The following is a 19,216-nucleotide window of genomic DNA, read 5'->3' on the forward strand; positions in this document are numbered from 1 at the left end:
AGAACGCGGTGACGTACAACACGTATGATGGGACTAGAAAACAGAAGTTCAATAGCCAGTAGCCAATAGCTTCCGTCTTGTAATTGCTTCAGAGCATGCGTTGTTTTTGGTACGTCGGAACAGCATACAGACGATCAGTTTTCCCGATCGGAATTGGTTCAGTTGGAAAAATTTAGAACATGTTCTCTTTCTAGGTCCGTTAGAATTCGACGGAAAAAGTCCGATGGGGCATACACACGATCGGAATAGACGATGAAAAGCTCCCGTCTGACTTTTTCTGCAGGACATTCCGCTCGTGTGTACACAGCATAAGACCTGAGTACTGGGAGATTACACAACCCCCTCTACACAGTCTCATAGGGATACATGCACAGCTGAGGCTGTCAATCACCTGCCGTGTGCTGGGGGAGGTCACCTCCCAGGATTGCTTGGTATACCGACAGACTCTAATGCCCCGTACACATGGTCGGATTTTCCGATGGAAAATGTGTGATAGGACCTTGTTGTCGGAAATTCCGACCGTGTGCGCGCTCCATCACACATTTTCCATCGGATTTTCCGACGCACAAAGTTTGAGAGCAGGCTATAAAATTTTCCGACAACAAAATCCGGAAATTCCGATCGTGTGACCTTGTATATGCAAGACAAGTTTGAGCCAACATCCGTCGGAAAAAATCCTAGGATTTTGTTGTCGGAATGTCCGAACAAAGTCCGACCGTGTGTATGGGGCATTAGAAGTGACTCATTCACATAGCAAAGGAATTACATAGCAGACAGAAATCGTTCTTGGTGCTTTGGATAGAGGCAAGTACAAACTAAAGAAGGATATGCTTTGTTCATTCTTCATTTCATGCGTTTACAACAAAAGATTCATTCTCTTTGACTAACATGGGAACCCCAGTGCTACTACAACTTCATGTGACCTAGAACTAAAGTACAATCAAACTTGTTTTTTGACAGCTGAAAGGTGGGTCACATTTTTGCAAACTTTCATCTCTAAAGCCTGTCTGTTTACTTAAAGCAGAACTAAACCCTTCTATCCTTTTCAGCCAAGGAAGCTGCCATCTTAGCCTCTGTTTGATCCGCAACTGCCATGGTGCTGCACATGTGATCCATTATGAGTCCAGCCACTTGATAGTTTGGTTGAAAGCACAATCAAATGTGACAGTTAGCATATCGGCACGCCGGGAATTTAACTTTTTTTTTAACCATTAAATTGATGGGTTTAGTTCTGCTTTAAGTTGACCTAATTCAAATAAGGTCTGCTTTAATAGCAACAACATTTCAGTTACATTTTAAATTAAACACTGACATTGATTAATACATATGAGGAACAAATTCTACCTGCTTAGTGCTTCAGTTTTTATCCAGGCATTTTATTAGTCCGGGGCTCGACAAACCCCAGGTCGCCATTGTGACCAGAAGTTTCGACCTGGCACCTTGACTGCCGCCCAAATGCTGCACATACCCTGTGTGCAGCCCTCCCGCTATGTATCCCAGGCTCCACTTGTCCATCAGCGACACAGGACTGGCATAGCGGGTGCCGCTGTGTAGAGAGGCGGGGGGAGGCAAGAGATATAATTTCCGGGTCCCCGTTGACAGTTTCCCCGGCCACCAGGGCCAGGAAAGAACATAATGCAGTGCGATGTGCATTGCATTACATTACATTCAGTGGAGCACAGGAGAGGCATGCAGGGTCTTTTAGACCCTTCAGGTCTCATTAAAGAGAACCTGTCATCAAAAAAAAAAAAAAAAAAATCATCACATAGAGGACGCACAAACATAAACGAACGCAGCAGGGCGCCTACGCCTGAAAACGTCAATTGAGATACACGTGTTCCGGGGCGGACTGATAACTCATGGGGCCCCCGGGCAATAGGAGATTATGGGGCCCCCAGGAAATAGGAGATTATGGGGCCCCCAGACAATCAGAGATTATGGGGCCACACAGTATACACACACACACACAGTATACAATCACACAGTATACACAGACAGATGTAGAAAAAACAAAGAGTTATACATACTGTCCCTGGTTTTACTGAGGCTGGCAACCCTGATGGGGCCCCCTAGTGGCCCAAGGCCCTCGGGCAGTGCCCGAGTGGCTCAATGGTCAGTCTGCCCCTGCACGTGTTACATATCGCCGTGCAAATTGGAATGAGTGCAATATTTCTAGCATCAGACTTCATTTGTAACGCTAAACTGATGACCTATAGGGGGGGCTTTTAAAGCGTCTCCTCTGGTAAATATAGGGTACTGACATGTTTAAGGTTTGACATGTTTGGTATATATTTACTAAAAATTTAGTCATTTATTGCGTTTTTGTGCCCCCTAAAATTAACTTTTGATGTGTTTTTTTACTGAAATTTTGAGTTTCCTAGACCTTTGCGGTAATATCGTGTGACATACAAAATTGGAACTACCGCTGTTTTGTTCTCTAGGGTATCTGCTGTCAGAAAATATATAATGGTTGGTGGTTTTATGTAGGCTCTGGCTGTGAAAGGATTAAGGATAAGTTCACCTTTGGTTAAACTGGCTCCTAACTTTTTTAGCTGGCTCCTAGATTCAAAACAAATTTGTCAAGCCCTGCATTAGTCCACCCGCTATGTTTTTTTGTTATTTGTAACACTGGAACGTGACTGCTGGTGAAGCTGGACACCCACTGCAGGAGTCATGCAGTCTCTTAAACTGAAAAAGCCTTATGTAAGAAAATGGCAATAGTAAGAGGATTCTCACAATCACATAATAGTCAAACCTGTCATAAAAGTCTAAATGTGATTAGTGATGTGGGAAACAGTGAGAGAGGAAGTTACACAGCACAGGCTCCAGGAAGAGCATTCCAACTGCCTTCCCAATGACCTTATAAGATACTCCTTGGAAACAGCCTGCAGAGGATTACACAAAACTTACATTATAGAAAACTGAACAAACTTTTTAAAGTAAAAGCGGAGCTCCACCCAAAAGGGGAAGCTGCGCTTGTTTACACCTTTTTCCCCTCCACTGCCACATTTGCCACTTTGGGGGGGGGGGGGGGGCTGGGGAGCATGTACCTGGCTTTGACAGGTACCCGCTCTCACTTCCCGATAAGATTGCCAATCTACGATATTTCCAGCCCCTTCTCCTTCCCCCGCTGTCTGGGTGAAGTACACCCAGCTTTCAAAAGTCTCAGTTTCACCCAACTGTCTCCAACTTCATAAACACAATAATATTTATTATACTAAAGCAAAAAAAAAAAAAAAAAGACACAAAAAAGCATAAGTATAACATTTAATATTAGTTATATAATATATATATTTTTAATCATAAGTCTCCTCCAACAGGTTTTTGTACTCTGTTACTACAACATGTAATAAACTTGTAATAAACTTCCACTAACAGTTATTGTGTGGGCTTTCTGTTCTATCATTCTGTTTGAATCAGGGGAACTTCTCAGGACTCATCAACTGGATTAATTTGCTGTAGAATTCTGCATTGTTTAGACTGGGTGCTTTGTAGCCTAAATAGTATTGTCAGAAAGAGGTCAGCAATAAAAGCTTCCATAGTTCTCTCAACACAATTTTGCTTTAAAGCAGAACTCTAGCCAAAACATAAGATAACAATCAGCAGCTAACTAAAAGAAAATAAAACAGCAGCTTTTCCTGCAATATTTACCTTCAGTCCAGAGCTACCTCCCCACTCCTGTGCTACTACTTTTCTGCCATTTGATGTTTTCAGTCTGATGGCCATCATCATTCAACCCACTCCCTTTGAAGCCACGCTTACTGGACAGAAATAGGAAAAGGAGCACAGAAAGCTCATCTCTTCATCACTCTGCATTCTTCTTCTTCTATCAGCATGCTGAATTGGATTCTTTTGCTGACTATGTCTCTGACATTCAGAGCCCTGTTGTACAGGGACTGCACTTGGCTGATACTTTGTCAGATTCAGGTACTTACAATGTTTGCACTTAAAAAAATACATTTAATGATTACAGAGCTGCACTAACTTTTTTTATTTTATATCTGCCTAGAGTTTAGCTTTAAATCTTAGCAGATACAATCCTTCTAAGGTTGTGTAAGACCTCAAGCTGTATTCAACTGAGAGTTCAGCTTTAAATCTTATCTGATACAATCGCTCTAAGGTTGTATGAAACCTCAAGCTGTATTCAACTGATACCTGCAGTATATGTCCATTATACAAATGCACACTTTTTAGGGCTACTATAGATATGCAGATGGCAGAGAAGAATGTTGAGTCTGGGTTAATGTAATAAATGTGCCACACATGTTGTAGAACACTAGAATACTTCTACACAGAACACATATTGCAGACAGAATGTGATATCCAGCTACTAGCTAGATCTCCATCTTAGTGGATAACCCATTCTGGCTGAATGCTCTTTACAGCAGTGACAGATTGATGTCAAATCTTCAAAGTACTATGCTCATCTTTGTTATGTAATCCAAAGCAACAAAGGCATTAAGAAGAGCTGTATTACACTTCAAACAGAATAGCTGAGAAATTACAAGGAAGAACCAGACATACCCTAGAAGAAAAACTCCTGCTAATCAAAGAGTGTCAACAACTTCAATTTACCATAAAGAAATTTTAGATATTGAGACTGGACAGTTATTTCAGATGTCAATTACAATCAATATACAGGCAGTCCTCAGGTTACAAACAAGATGGGGTCTGTAGGTTTGTTCTTAAGTTGAATCTGTTTGTAAGTCGGAACAGATAGATTTTTTAAGTGTAGCTCCAGCCAAAAAAACAATTTTTAAGCTTTTTGGATAGCATAGGGAAGGGTTAACCCCCCTGTAACATTTGTTTTGCTGTCTGTGCCCCTGTTCAGAAGATTTCACCTCACTTTCTGTCCCAATGACAATTGGCTTCTGAAAATTCTGGATTGTTGTGCAAACAAGAATTGGCGATAAAGCTTCAGTGGAGACACTTTTTCCCATAATAACTCTTACAGGAGTGAATTTCCCTTCCTAGGGGTAGATTTCATCTCACTTCCTGTTGTCTCCCTCCGTTTGTAAGTAGGAGTCATTTGTAAATCAGATGTTTGTAACTAGGAGAACGCCTGTATAGCAACAGAAGAGGAAAGCCATGTTGGGAAGCCAAAGTAATTAGAACATTTTCAAAAAGTTAACATAACACAGTAATAGTTTGCAATATAAAGCAGCCTTTACGTTTCCAATGTTTCCAGAAATTGCTGCCGAATAGCAACTCGCCAGTGCCTAACCCAAGAACAAAAACTCTGTTTCAGTCTGTCCCTCCAGAACCATTTTTTCCCCAGTGGGCACCATCATTGAGCCATTTGTGCAGCACAGAGGTGATGCCAAGCTGTCACTCACAGCCCACATGTGAGCGACACCTTTGCACTTCCTATGACAGCCACATCACATATCTGCTGGGCAGTAGGCAAGCAATGCTTTGAGATGATCAGGGCTTGGCTATTGACAAAAAGTAGAAATTTGCACGGTTTAGCTTAAGTCACGCATTACGCTGTGTGAAACAGTTGATTGAGTGGATTATGAATGTATAACTGCATCATTTGTTTACAGGCTTGGAAAATGGAAAGCTTTACCTAATAATTAATACATTTTTACATTACAAATACCAAACATATTTCCTTCTAGCACTCACTACTAGGTAGGAATGGGGCTACTAGACAACCTCTTCCAGCACATATATCATACACAACGCCCGTGGGCTGAATCCAGACTGCAAGGCCATTTCATGTGGCCCTCACACCCAGGGCTTCTTTTCAGCTAGAAAGTGACGGAACTCAGTTCTCGTTCTCCACTCCCCGCTCACTGCTGTCACTTGTAAACACAGAAGCCTTCCACTTTCCTCTCGGCAGCTCTTACAGATCCCTGTGGGATGGGGCATCACGTGGTAAGCTGCACTGCGACCCCCATCTGTGCCCAGGTACACAGATGCCGAACAGTGATCTCCCTGCAAAAGAAAGTGAGAGGCAGAGCCGCCTTCACTGCCGGGAAGTACTAGAGCTGGGCCAGGTAGGTAAGATGCGAGGAAGCTTTTGGGGGGGGGGGGGGGTGAGGGCTGTGAAGGGAGATGTGTGCAGGGATGGAGAGAGCGGTCCAGACTTTGGAGCTGAGGAGGGGTGGAAGTAAGATGTGGACAGCCCGTGAAAGAGTGCTGAGCCCTGCACACTGTGCATAGCACACCTGTAAACGCTGCACTCTGTATGTAGTGCAATCCTCAACCCTACACTCTGTACACAGCACACTGCTGAACTCTGCACTATGTATGTAGCACATCCCTAAACTCTGCACTCTGTGCATAGGGCACCCCGGAGACTGCAACCTGTAGATAGTGCATCCCTGAACTCTGCACATAACGCACTCCTGCAATTGATTGCCCCTTTAAGATCCTCCCACTGCAATTTGGGGTGGGGGTTGGGTTCCTGCACTTATTCTCTGAGAAAAAAACCCTGGATATATTTATATAGACTTACAGATACAACCGGCCATTTGAGAGCCATAATGCTGATGCAGCCCACGATGAGTTGAGCACCCCTGTCTTACAGTTATAGGAGGTGATTTTATTGTTGTGCTTATCCTTTATAATGATAGAAAAACATCCCACCAATCCTCCGAATCACTAGGTCCAACTCTATATGATGTTCAGAAAGGTGATCTGCTCTTCACGGCTTGATGCTGACTTGCACCTAATAAAAGGCAATAAACTTTCTATTTATCCATCCATAAAATGTATTCAAGATTAGATTTAATTTTCATTTTGTCTCCCATGGTTAACCCTGTCTGGGCTGCAGACAAAACCTATACCAATGTCAGACAGCACACTAGTTATATTAGACACATCATTGTCTGGGGTTAAGATTAGAACATGCCGCTGAAATGAATATTTACTGAAACATCTACCTACACAAGTAGAATTGGTGGCTGCTTTTTTTTAGGTTTATTAAAGGTTCGGTTGACTACCAAAAAACATTCACGAAGGGACATTATATTTCCAACACTTCCTATCTTAAAAAATATAAAGATAGTGAAAGGCACTTAGCTTAGTAAACTGCATGAAGCTGAAGCACAACTCTTACGTGCCTACATCCCCCTACTCTTGCCAAATTCAGGATAGCTGTAGGACTACGGAACCAACTTAGAACTGTAGGTCTTAAAAAAAAAAAAAAATCGATCTGAATGGAAATATCATGGGGTCAATTTACTAAAGCTGTAGAGTGCAAAATCTATGCAGCTGTGCATGGTAGCCAATCAGCTTCTAACTTTAGCTTGTTCAGTAAGGCCGCTTTCACATGAGCGGACCGATCGGGTCTGCCTGTCTGTTTTTCAGGCAGACTCGATCAGGCCACTCATTGTTCATGTGTCCGTTTACACCCGCCTGCATCTGATCCAATCTGGTCCACCAACAGCAGATGGATGTGGATCTGTTCCCCATCAATCTAGCAGATTGGATCAGATGACAGTTGGGTGGAAACGGACAGGTGGTGTGTTTCCATCCGACCATCCCACAGAGAACAGCGGGCTGTGTCCGTGTCCGCTCTGCATAGTGGAGCAGACACGGACCTGTCATCTGCCTGCTCCACAGGGATCAACGGACAGATCTCCGCTGAGTAGGCAAATCCGCTTCACAGAGTCTGCCCCATGTCAAATGGGCCTTAAGCTTTGGCATAAAACACCTGGAAGCTAATTGGTTTCTGTCCAGAGCTGCAGCAAATTTTGCACTCTACTCTTAGTAAATCAATCCAAATGAATACTTTAACAAAGAGCATACAGTGTTAGTTAACAAAATGAGAGGTATTACAACCCCAACTTTTCCTGAGCTACTCTTTAATCTTTTAAAATTAAAGTAAACTCATCAAATAAACTTTATCCTACATGGAATTGCACCTTAACAATAGTCTATCATTGGGAGTCAAATCCACCAAAAACTGCTAGAGAGGCTTTCCTCCGTATTTCCCAACATAGAAAAGAGCTCATGCGCAGCCTGTGCGCTCCAAAACCTTCAATGTTGGATTTCACTCTTCCCTTTGTCAAGTTGACATGACAAGCTTTACAGTTGTCAATACGAGTTTACTTCTGCTTTAAGACTTCATGGTACCCCCACCTACAACCCTAAGGAATTAGCACAAGTATTTGACACTTACTATAAAAACCTATATGACGGTTCATCCATAGGTGAATACCCTACCTTCACACATACACTGTTACCAAAAGTCTTGGGACACCTTCCTTTACACAAACATGAACTTTAATGGCATCCCAGTCTTATGCCCCGTACACACGGTCAGATTTTCCAACGGAAAATGTGTGATAGGACCTTGTTGTCAGAAATTCCGACCCTGTGTAGGCTCCATCACACATTTTCCATCGGATTTTCTGACACACAAAGTTTGAGAGCAGGCTATAACATTTTCCGACAACAAAATCCGTTGTTGGAATTTCCGATTGTGTGTACACAAATCCGACGCACAAAGTGCCACGCATGCTCAGAATAAATAAAGAGATGAAAGCCACTGGCTAACGGCCCGTTTATAGTCCCAACGTACATGTTTTACGTCCTCACGTTCAGAATGATTGGATTTTCCGACAACTTTGTGTGAAAGTGTGTATGCAAGACAAGTTTGAGCTAACATCCATCGGAAAAAATCCTAGGATTTTGTTGTCGGAATGTCCGATCAATGTCCGACCGTGTGTACGGGGCATTAGGCTCCATGCACACTGAAGCTCATAAACAGCTGTTTTTTGAAGTTTGGGCGTTTTTTTTTTTAAAAGCCCATAAATGCCACTCTATGTTATCCTATGTGTCCATGCACACATGGACGTTTTTGGACGTTTATCAGCAGTGGAGTTTATGGGCTGTTTTCTGAACGCCATAAAATCACGTTCAAGAGCAGTACTGGAAACGCCAGACACCGGTAAAAGGTGTTAAACGAGGGTTAACGCTGTAAAAAGAGCGTTAAGCCTTGTTCGGCATTTCTCTGCCTCTATTCAAAATCAATGGTTCCCTATCGGAGCCCATTGATTTGAATAGAAGTCGCACCAGAACTCGGATCATCATGATCTGACTTGCGGTGCGACTTGTGTGCTGAGGATGAAGGGGGAGCACCGCCAAAATGAAAAAAAAAAAAATTGGCGTGGGGTTCCCTCTTAGACAAAATCAGGCCCTTCGGTCTGGTATGGATTTTAAGGGGAACCCTCTTTGCCGAAAAAATGGCGTGGGGATCCCCCCAAAATCCATACCAAACCCTTTTCCGAGCACACAGCCCGGCCGCTCAGGAAAGGGGGTGGGCACGAGCGAGTGCCCCCCCTCCTGAACCATACCAGGCCGCATGCCCTCAACATGGGGGGTTGGTGCTTTGGAGCAGGGGGGCACTATGCCCCCCACCCCAAAGCACCTTGTCCCCATGTTGATGACAACACTGTCCGTTGGTTGTGGGGGTCTGCGGGCAGGGGGCTTATTGGAAATACGGGAGCCCCCTTTGATAAGGGGGCCTCCAGATCCCGGCCCCCCACCCTATTTGAATGAGTATGGGGTACATCGTACCCCTACCCATTCACCTGGGGAAAGTGTCAAAAATAAAACACACTACACAGGTTTTTAAAGTAGTTTATTAGGCAGCTCCGGGGGTCTCATCCTTCTTCTCCGCGCTCTTCTCGCAGTCTCCGGCCTCTTCTGCCGGGCTCCTATATTTTCTGCTCTTTTGCCCACTCTTTTGCTAGCGGTGGCCCGGTCTTCTCCGTCATCTTCTTCCCTCTGCTCTTCTTCCGATGCTGGCACGACGCTCTCTCCCGCTGTAATGCCGGCTGCACAGTGCGCCACGACTTATACTGGCATGGGGCGTGGTGATAGGGTGATGTCATCCGGTGTCACCGCCCCATCATGCCCCGGGTGGTGACATCATAAGGGGGCGGGTCACCTGATGACATCAACCGGTGACCACGCCCCATGCCAATATAAGTCGTTGCGCACCGCGTAGTCGGAATTACAGCAGGAGAGAGCGTCGTGTCAACATCGTAAAAAGAGCAGAGGGAAGAAGACGATGGAGAAGACCAGGCCATTGCTAGCAAAAGAGCAGGCAAAAGAGCAGAAGATAGCGGAAGAGCCCGGCAGAAGAACCGGAGACCGGGAGAAGAGGCCAAACAGCGCAGAGAAGAAGAAAGAGACCCCCGAAGTCGGAAGAGACCCCTGGAGCTTCCTAATAAACTACTTTAAAAACCTGTGTAGTGTGTTTTATTTTTCACACTTTTCCCAGGTGAATGGGTAGGGGTACGATGTACCCCATACTCATTCACATAGGGTGGGGGGCCGGGATCTGGGGGCCCCCTTTTTAAAGGGGGCTCCCAGATTCCGATAAGCCCCCTGCCCGCAGATCCCGACCACCAACGGCTAGGGTTGTCGGGAAGAGGCCCTTGTCCTCATCAACATGAGGACAAGGTGCTTTGGGGTGGGGGCGCAGTGCCCCCCCCTGCCCCAAAGCACCAACCCCCCCATGTTGAGGGCATGCGGCCTGGTACGGTTTAGGAGTAGGGGCGCTCGCTCGTCCCCACCCCTTTTCCTGACCGGCCGAACTTCGTGCTCGGATAAGGGTTTGGTATGGATTTTGGGGGGACCCCCACACCATTTTTTCAACGAAGGGGGTCACCTTAAAATCCATACCAGACCTAAGGGCCTGGTATTGTCTGAGGGGGAACCCCACGCCAATTTTTTTTTCATTTTGGCGGGGTTCCCCCTTCATCCTCAGCACACATGTCGCACCGCAAGTCGCATCATGATGATTCGACTTCTGGTGCGACTTCTATTCAAATCAATGGACTCCCATAGGGAACCACTGATTTTGAATAGAGGCAGAGAAACGCAGTTAAAAGCTAGCGTCGCTAAACGTGCATTAACGGCAATGCAAAACACTGATAAAATCGCGTTTTTAAAGCAGCGTTTTCCTGCCAGCAATCCGACGTTCAGAATCGAGTTTTTTTTTTTTTTTTGATGGACACCGCGCCGGTCCTGGGGAGCTGCAGGCACGAGTTTTTAGGCGAGACCGTGGCTTCGGCCTAGTCCGTGGCATCCGGCCGCGCCGACTAGGCCAAAGCCGCAGCCTCGCCCAAAAACTCCTGCCCGCAGCTCCTCAGGACCGGCGCGGTGTCAGCGTTGGTCCTGGTGAAAAAAAAAAAAAATCGACTTGCTGAAAATTTTAATCGATTTGACCTCTCAACTCGATTCAAATCGATTTTTTCCCCAGCCCTAGGTCAGGCACTGATGTGGATAAGAAGGCCTGGCTTGCAGTCTGCGCTCCAATTCATCCCAATGGTGTTCTATCGGGGTGAGGTCAGGACTTGACTTGTGCACTCCAGTCAAGTTCCTCCACCCTAAACTCGCTCATCCATGTCTTTATGGACCTTGCTTTGTGCACTGATGTGCAGTCATGTTGGAACAGGAAGGGCCAACCCCAAAACTGTTCCCACATAGTTGGGAGCATGAAACTGTCCGAAATATTTTGGTATGCTGACACTTAAGAGTTCCCTTCACTGGAACTAAGGGGCCAAGCCCAAACCCTGAAAGACAACCCCACACATAATCCCCCCTCCACCAAATGATTTGGACCAGTGCACAAAGCAAGGTCCATAAAGACATGGATGAAAGAGTTGGGGTGGAGGAACTTGACTAGCCTCAACTCAATAGAACCCCTTTGGGATGAATTAGGAGTGCAGATTGCAAGCCAGGCCTTCTCTTCAACATCAGTATAGGACCTCACAAATGTGCTTCTGAAAGAATGATCAAACATTCCCACAGACACACTCCTAAACTTTGTGGACAGCCTTCCCTCGAGAGCTGAAGTTGTTAGAGCTGCAAAGAGTGCGCCAACTCAATATTGAACCCTACAGATTAAGACTGGGATGTCGTTAAAGTTTGTGTGCCTGTAAATGCAGGCGTTTATGGTTTTTCAACAGTTTATATCTGACATACCTCTTTAAAAACTTTCAATGGAAGACTCAACTGAATTAAGAAAAGCTATTATACCTGAAGAAGAAATAATAGATTTTATTAAACACCTCCCCCTGCACAAATCCCTTGGACCTTATTGCCTGCCTTATATTAAAAATGTTCTCCTACCTTCATCCTACCCTCATTAATTAGACCTTTTTTCTTTCAGTAAAGATCAGTTATAATGCTTGCACTCATACATCACTGTACCTCCTAAATCAGGTATGGATCTCACTCTGGTTACCAACTACCATTCTAGTGCCCTAATTATTTCTGACTCTTACATTTTTACAATATTAGCGAACAAATTTGGCTGCATTCTCCCAAGCCTCATAAATGAACAACTAGGATTTGTATACACACGACAAACCATAAAAAACACCAGGAGAACTATAGCTCTATTAGATTTAGGTAATACATTTATTAACTAGACTTTAATCCTAAATCTAGATGCACAAAAGGCCTTCGTCAGGCTGAGCTGGGTTTCACGGGCCCTTTTCTTTCAGCATTACATTCCCTTTAGTCTAAAGCTGGCCATAGATGGATCGAAATTCAGCAGGTTCAGCAGGGACCGACCGCCTTTCCATCCATGTGTGGCCACTCCAGCTTGAAGGGTTTGTAGGAAAATTTTTCTCAAACAGCAGCTGTAGCCACTGATCAGTATATTCTGACAGCAGAGAGTCCCACTGTCAGAACACATTGGGCTCGATTCACAGAACCAGATAGCATGTGGTATTCAGGTGTTTTCCCAAATACCACATGCAATCCTGAAAATGTCAATTCACTATGGTTTTATGCGGTATTTACTGCATAAAGCAAAAACGCTTGGTAAATACCACATAAAACAGTAGTAAAAGTCAACTCATAAAAAGAAAAGAAAATCCTGGCATGCGATATTTAACGTGGTTGTAAACCCTATTCATGAAATTTGACCTAAGCACATATATCTGTAGTGTTTACTTATCTTTCTACAAAGCTCTAAGTGCCATGTCTTTCTGCTGCTCCATTCCTCTGTTATCAGCATGATAACTTCTGACAAGTTCTCTGACACACAAGATAAAAGCAGCTGAAAATTTGTGTCAGAGAGGAAACTTAGATTAGCAGGGAGCTTGTCTATTCAGTCTGCAGTTCCTCTGCCTATGTGGTGTGGGTGGGGGTCCCTTTCCTCTAATCAGCTCTCACACAGTGTAAGTCCAGACAAACTGCTGAAAGAGAAAGAAACATTTCTAACACAAGCTGCACTTTCTAAAGGGTAAAACTTATGCAGGGAGATTGGTTTCATCTCTGTGTATCATCTGAGGCTATTCACTTCACTGGGTATATGTGAGGGTTTACATCCACTTTAAGGAACTGCCAGCTGCCGGCATCCTTAACAACCAGTACAACCTGGTTGTTAAGGAGCGGATGGCCGCCATGTCCTTAACAACCGATGCTGACAGCTGAATGTAAAAAAATTAAAAAGCCAGCAATTAAAAATGAAGGAAAAAAAGCAATAATCACATGTAAAATCCAACAGGCTGGTTGTACTCAAGTCAATCGATCAATCAACTTAGGCACATTCAGCCTGCCCATACAGAGTTTGATTCTCGGCCGGTCCATGCTGAACTGGCTGAGATTCGAACCGTCTATGGTCGGCTTTACCCTGACCTACCTACATAGTTCACTACCTAATCTAAAAAGCTATAGAGCAATATTGGAGATGGAGGCATTCTCATTAAATAGTCCAGAAGCTCAAATTAGATCAACTCAGGCACACTAAAATACTCATTGTGTCTTCACACTCTAAAATATCTGGAAATGAGACTCACTCCCTCTTAACCATCTTTCTGTGCTGCTAAATTCCCCCATGCTTTTCTGAAATAAGAAAGCTTCGAAAGAAGTGAACCAAACATGAGACCTAATTTGTTGGATATATTGCCAGTGTACCCATGACAGCTTTACCCAAAATTCTGTATTTATTTGAGATTCTGCCAATACCATGTCCCATGTCAATCCTCAAAACTCTGCAGAAACATATCAATAAATTCATCTGGGACTACAAATTGCATATAATTTCTAGCTCAGTCATACAAACCAGAAAATTTCATGGTGGTCTTGGGAATACTAGATCTGATCAAATTTTATCATGCTACACATGTCGTTGATTTCACCTTTTCATGCACATAACAAATGGAAATAAAACAACTGTTGTCCTTGCCTATTCATCTCTGTTGCTATATATAGACACCTGAAGACCAAAAAAAAACATATACCCCCCTTTTTTCCACAATACATTTTGCCAGATCTATCTGGAACTATTGTGAACACTACAAACTCTCTTCCCCATTATCTCCCCTAACCAACATTCCTTTTAACCCATCTTTTCCAGAAAGTCTCACCTCACCATAAACAACCCTTTAGGAAAATAAGGGATTTTACCAGCTCAGACATACAGTATCTCACAAAAGTGAGTACATTCATCACATTTTTGTAAGTATTTTATTATATCTTTTCATGTGACAACACTGAAGAAATTACACTTTGCTACAATTTAAAGTAGTGAGTGTACAGCTTGTATAACAGTGTAAATTTGCGGTTCTCTCAAAAAAACTGAACACATAGCCATTAATGTCTAAACCGCTGGCAAAAAAAAGTGAGTACACCCCTAAGTGAAAATGTCCAAATTGGGCCCAATTAGCCATTTTCCTTCCCCGGTGTCATATGACTCGTTAGTGTTACAGGGTCTAAGGTGTGAATGGGGAGCAGGTGTGTTAAATTTGGTGTTATCGCTCTCACGCTCTCATACTGGTCACTGGAAGTTCAACATGGCACCTCATGGCAAAGAACTCTCTGATGATGTGAAAAAAAGAATTGTTGCTCTACATAAAGATGGCCTAGGCCGGTGATGGCGAACCTTGGCACCCCAGATGTTTTGGAACTACATTTCCCATGATGTTCAACTACACTGCAGAGTGCATGAGCACCATGGGAAACGTGGTTCCAAAACATTTGGGGTGCCAAGGTTCGCCATCACTGGCCTAGGCTATAAGAAGATTGCCAAGACCCTGAAACTGAGCTGCAGCACGTTGGCCAAGACCATACAGCGGTTTAACAGGACAGGTTACATTCAGGACAGGCCTCGCCATGGTCAACCAAAGGAGTTGAGTGCATGTGCTCAGCGTCATATCCAGAGGTTGTCTTTGGGAAATAGACGTATGAGTGCTGCCAGCATAGCTGCAGAGGTTGAAGGGGTGGGAGGTCACCCTGCCAGTGCTCATACCATACGCTCTGCACACTGCATCAAATTGGTTTGCATGGCTGTCGTCCCAGAAGGAAGCCTTTTCTAAAGATGATGCACAAGAAATCCCACTAACAGTTTGCTGAATATAAGCAGACTAAGGACATGGATTACTGGAACCATGTCCTGTGGTCTGATGAGACCAAGATAAACGTATTTGGTTCAGATGGTGTCAAGCATGTGTGGTTGCAACCAGGTGAGGAGTAAAAAGACAAGTGTGTCTTGCCTACAGTCAAGCATGGTGGTGGGAGTGTCATGGTCTGGGGCTGAATGAGTGCTGCTGGCACTGGAGAGCTACAGTTCATTGAGGGAACCATGAATGCCAGCATGTACTGTGACATACTGAAGCCGAGCATGATCCCCTCCCTTCGAAAACTGGGCCGCAGGGCAGTATTCCAAAATGGTAACGACCCCAAACACACCTCCAAGACGACCACTGCCTTGCTAAAGAAGCTGAGGGTAATGGTGATGGACTGGCCAAGCATGTCTCCAGACCTAAACCCTATTGAGCATCTGTGGGGCATCCTCAAACGGAAGGTGGAGGAGCGCAAGGTCTCTAACATTCACCAGGTCTGTGATGTCATCATGGAGGAGTGGAAGAGGACTCCAGTGGCAACCTGTGAAGCTCTGGCGAACTCCATGCTCAAGAGGGTTAAGGCAGTGCTGGAAAATAATGGTGGCCACACAAAAAATATTATTGACACTTTGGGCCCAATTTGGATATTTTCAATTATGGGTGTACTCACTTTTGTTGCCAGCAGTGCAGACATTAATGGCTGTGTGTTGAGTTATTTTAAGGGGACAGCAAATTTACACTGTTATACAAGCTGTACACTTACTACTTTACATTGTAGCAAAGTGTCAATTCTTCAGTGTTGTCACATGAAAACATATAATAAAATATTTACAAAAAATTTGAGGGGTGTACTCACTTTTGTGAGATACTGTATTTTTGATTCAATAACACTCCAAATTAGAAAACTTTCAAACCATCACATATAAACATTGTAATCCACGATAAATGCTTAGTGGCTCATACTCAGGCTAACAAGGTCCTATGAATTGGATGCGGCTAACTAGTGATGGTGCAGGATGGGGAATGGTTCGTTCAGACACAAACCACGCTGTAAAAATAGGAAGAGATAGCCCGGTTGCTATACACCTTACCCAGCCTGAGTGGTTAGCAGGTAAAAGCAGCCTCAGCTTGATTCATCCAAGCCATGCCCCCAACATGGGGGCGGGTGAAACATGTTGGGGGCATGGCTTGGATTTCTACATCACAGATAAACAAGCAAATTTGGTAACTCATTTCATTCCTTACAAATCAGACAATATATCTTGACCTATGCCCCAGACTAACTTTGGATACACTCCTAGTTTGGTTAGCTTGGAGTAACCTAGAAGCTAACACAGTTTGTTAATTCAGTTTCAACTTTACTGATATCTTCATCACTTGTCCATTATGAGGACACCCATCTTTAAACGCGTTTACTATTTAATGACCTTTTTGTTAAGTCTTGTACACATTGATCTTCTTTATCAAGCTTCATAAGAAAAGCAGAAATTAGCTAGAAGAGACAAGATTCCAGTTTGATGAGAATCAAATTTCCAGCATGTGTTGTATTTCAGTATTTCACATTTTCTCTCAAAGACCTGTCAGCGATACCAAACAACACGCAGACCTAGGAAACGTATAAGACTATAACATACCCATCCTCCCTGCTCTTGGATCCAGTTCTGCAGATGTCTGTTCAGGTAGTCAGTCATCCATCCAACAATGGAGTCTACAAGAGGAGACATCTCTCGGTTGACACTTTCCACGCACATAACTCCTCCAAATTCGAAGAAAGCCACAATACGGCCCCAGTTTATCCCATCATGAAATAGCTCCTCCACCACAGCAGCAAAGCGAAGACGAACTGTGGATGGGGTAAGATGGAGAAGCCCTGATATATGTCTGAAGTCCTGCTGGTACATACCAGAGAACTCGTCTCCTGCACGCCTCAGTGTCTGAAATAATTCTTGGGGAAGGGGTTGTAAGGGGACATATTCCTCATTATTATCATCTAGCGGTTGGTTGGCATCTTGGGGGGCATTCAAGTCCCTCTGGGAAACATCTACTTCTGCTTGGGGTAAAGAGACAGAGGAAGCAGCAGATGTGGTACTTCTGTGAGCAGCAGGTGCATTATCTAGGACTGGAGCATCACTTGGAGTTTCATCATCTGAAGAGGAAGCAGCAGGCAAATTTGAAGCAGGTGGATGTCCAGTTGGACCTCCCAGGGTAGCAGAAACCTCTTCATCATTAAAAGAATTATTGTTAGCAGCAGCAGAAGCTTCTGACAGTGCAGCAGTTAAGTGTCGCCCTTCTTCCCACTCATAGCCCCTCTGCGACAGCTTATAATGGATGTATTTCGCCACTATCTCCCGATGATCGTACCCTCCTCTCCTGGGATTAGCCATTTTTTAATTTCCAAGAAGGGCTGGCAAGAATATAACGTTACAAAAAAAATAATAATAATTGTAATAGAAAAATAAAATAAGGTCGCACCTCAACCAGATCTCAAAGCAAGGTCCACAACTGTTACACTTTAGTTGCGTGAGCGGTGTCACTCTGATGCCTTTTCATTCTTCATCCCCCCCTCCTCTTCCTTCCAGCGGAGTTCTGTAAATTTACAATAATTTCCCCTGTAAAGGTGTTTTCATTATCATCGATCAAGGGACATTCCCTTCTTCACACTGAAATACAAAATACATTTGTTTAACAACCAAATGGATTTTCCTTGTGTGTCATGCCCAACTTTAATAATGCAAATACAAGTTGCAGAATGAAAAAAAAAAAAACACGACTTACTAATTAACTGCAGTAATGCAGTAAAAGCGAATAGTGTGTGCGCAGGGAAAAATCCCATAAATATACAATGTCTCATTTGGTTACCCAGGCTAGGTGGTTGTATACGGTTTAAACTAGCTAATTCATGCAAACACTACATAATGATGAATTATGTAATATACTCACTCGCTTCCCCAAATACGGTTCTGCTGTTGGACTTCCCTGATCATCTGAATCCATGAAAGAACTTCCATAAATACAGAGGTTAGATGAGCTGAAATGTTCAGGGGCCCCCGAATACATCAGTAAAAAGTGGCCAAATGTCACATAAGCATCTCTGGGAAAAAAAAAACAAACAAATGCTTCTGGGGCCACCCAGGTGACCCTGCGGTCGCAGGAACAACCCAAATGCAATTTTTTTTCCTCCTCCGATCCAAGCTCTTGCAGCAGTGTGCTCACTCCCACTAATTCAATGCCTTGCAAAAGCCATACACATATGCTGCACAGCCAGGGCAACAAGATAATAATACAAAAAAAAAACCCACAAAAATCCCTTTCAATGAATCCAGCACAGGCTGCAGCAAGAGCAGTGCAGTAATCTGCATTCAGCAAGCTGTGTGTGTAATTCAGTTTCTTTTTATTATGCTTCCTTCCTTCATCTTGCCTCCCTTACAGTACAGTGTGGAGGCGGGACACGGCTTACTCACTATTCTATCCTGTGTGTATGCGTATTGCATTCAGTCTGTGTGTGTGTGAGTGTATGTGTATGTGTGTGTGTGTATGCTGGGCGGACTAAATTGATTTCCTTCTCTTTCAAGTGCAATGCGCATGGCAGTAGAGCTCCCTCTATTGGGGAAAAGCCCAAACGGCAGTTTACCTTTCAGAAGACAAATACTACGTGCAAATTGTTGGAGGTTCATTCAGATAAAACCGACAGTAGTAGCTGTAGACTAAAAAATGACGAAATGATGACCAAGGGCACAAAATACAATGAAATACGCTGCGTTCGCACATATTAACCACTTGCCAACCAGGCTTTTTACGTGGCGCTTTATGTTTACAAGTTTAAATCAGAATTTTTTGCTAGAAACCCCCCAAACATTATACATTTTTTCTTTAGCAGGGAATAAAAGGGCGATTGT

The 19,216-nt window shown here is 43.9% G+C and overlaps 1 protein-coding gene across 2 annotated transcripts in view; it reads right to left on the reverse strand.

Moving 5' to 3' along the window:
* BCL2 (BCL2 apoptosis regulator) overlaps positions 1-18,874 on the reverse strand; it is a 249,175-nt gene extending 230,301 nt beyond the window's left edge. For both annotated transcript variants that reach the window (XM_073630928.1, XM_073630929.1), the window contains exons 1-2: positions 18,261-18,874; positions 16,955-17,980 (exon numbers count right to left, since the gene is read on the reverse strand). In XM_073630928.1, the coding sequence (XP_073487029.1) occupies positions 16,955-17,704 (750 nt within the window). In that variant the 5' untranslated portion in view covers positions 17,705-17,980; positions 18,261-18,874. The remainder of the gene's footprint in view (positions 1-16,954; positions 17,981-18,260) is intronic.
* Positions 18,875-19,216: the final 342 nt, after the last annotated feature.

This window comes from Aquarana catesbeiana, linkage group LG05 (assembly GCF_042186555.1).
Source record: "Aquarana catesbeiana isolate 2022-GZ linkage group LG05, ASM4218655v1, whole genome shotgun sequence".
Taxonomy (NCBI): domain Eukaryota; kingdom Metazoa; phylum Chordata; class Amphibia; order Anura; family Ranidae; genus Aquarana; species Aquarana catesbeiana.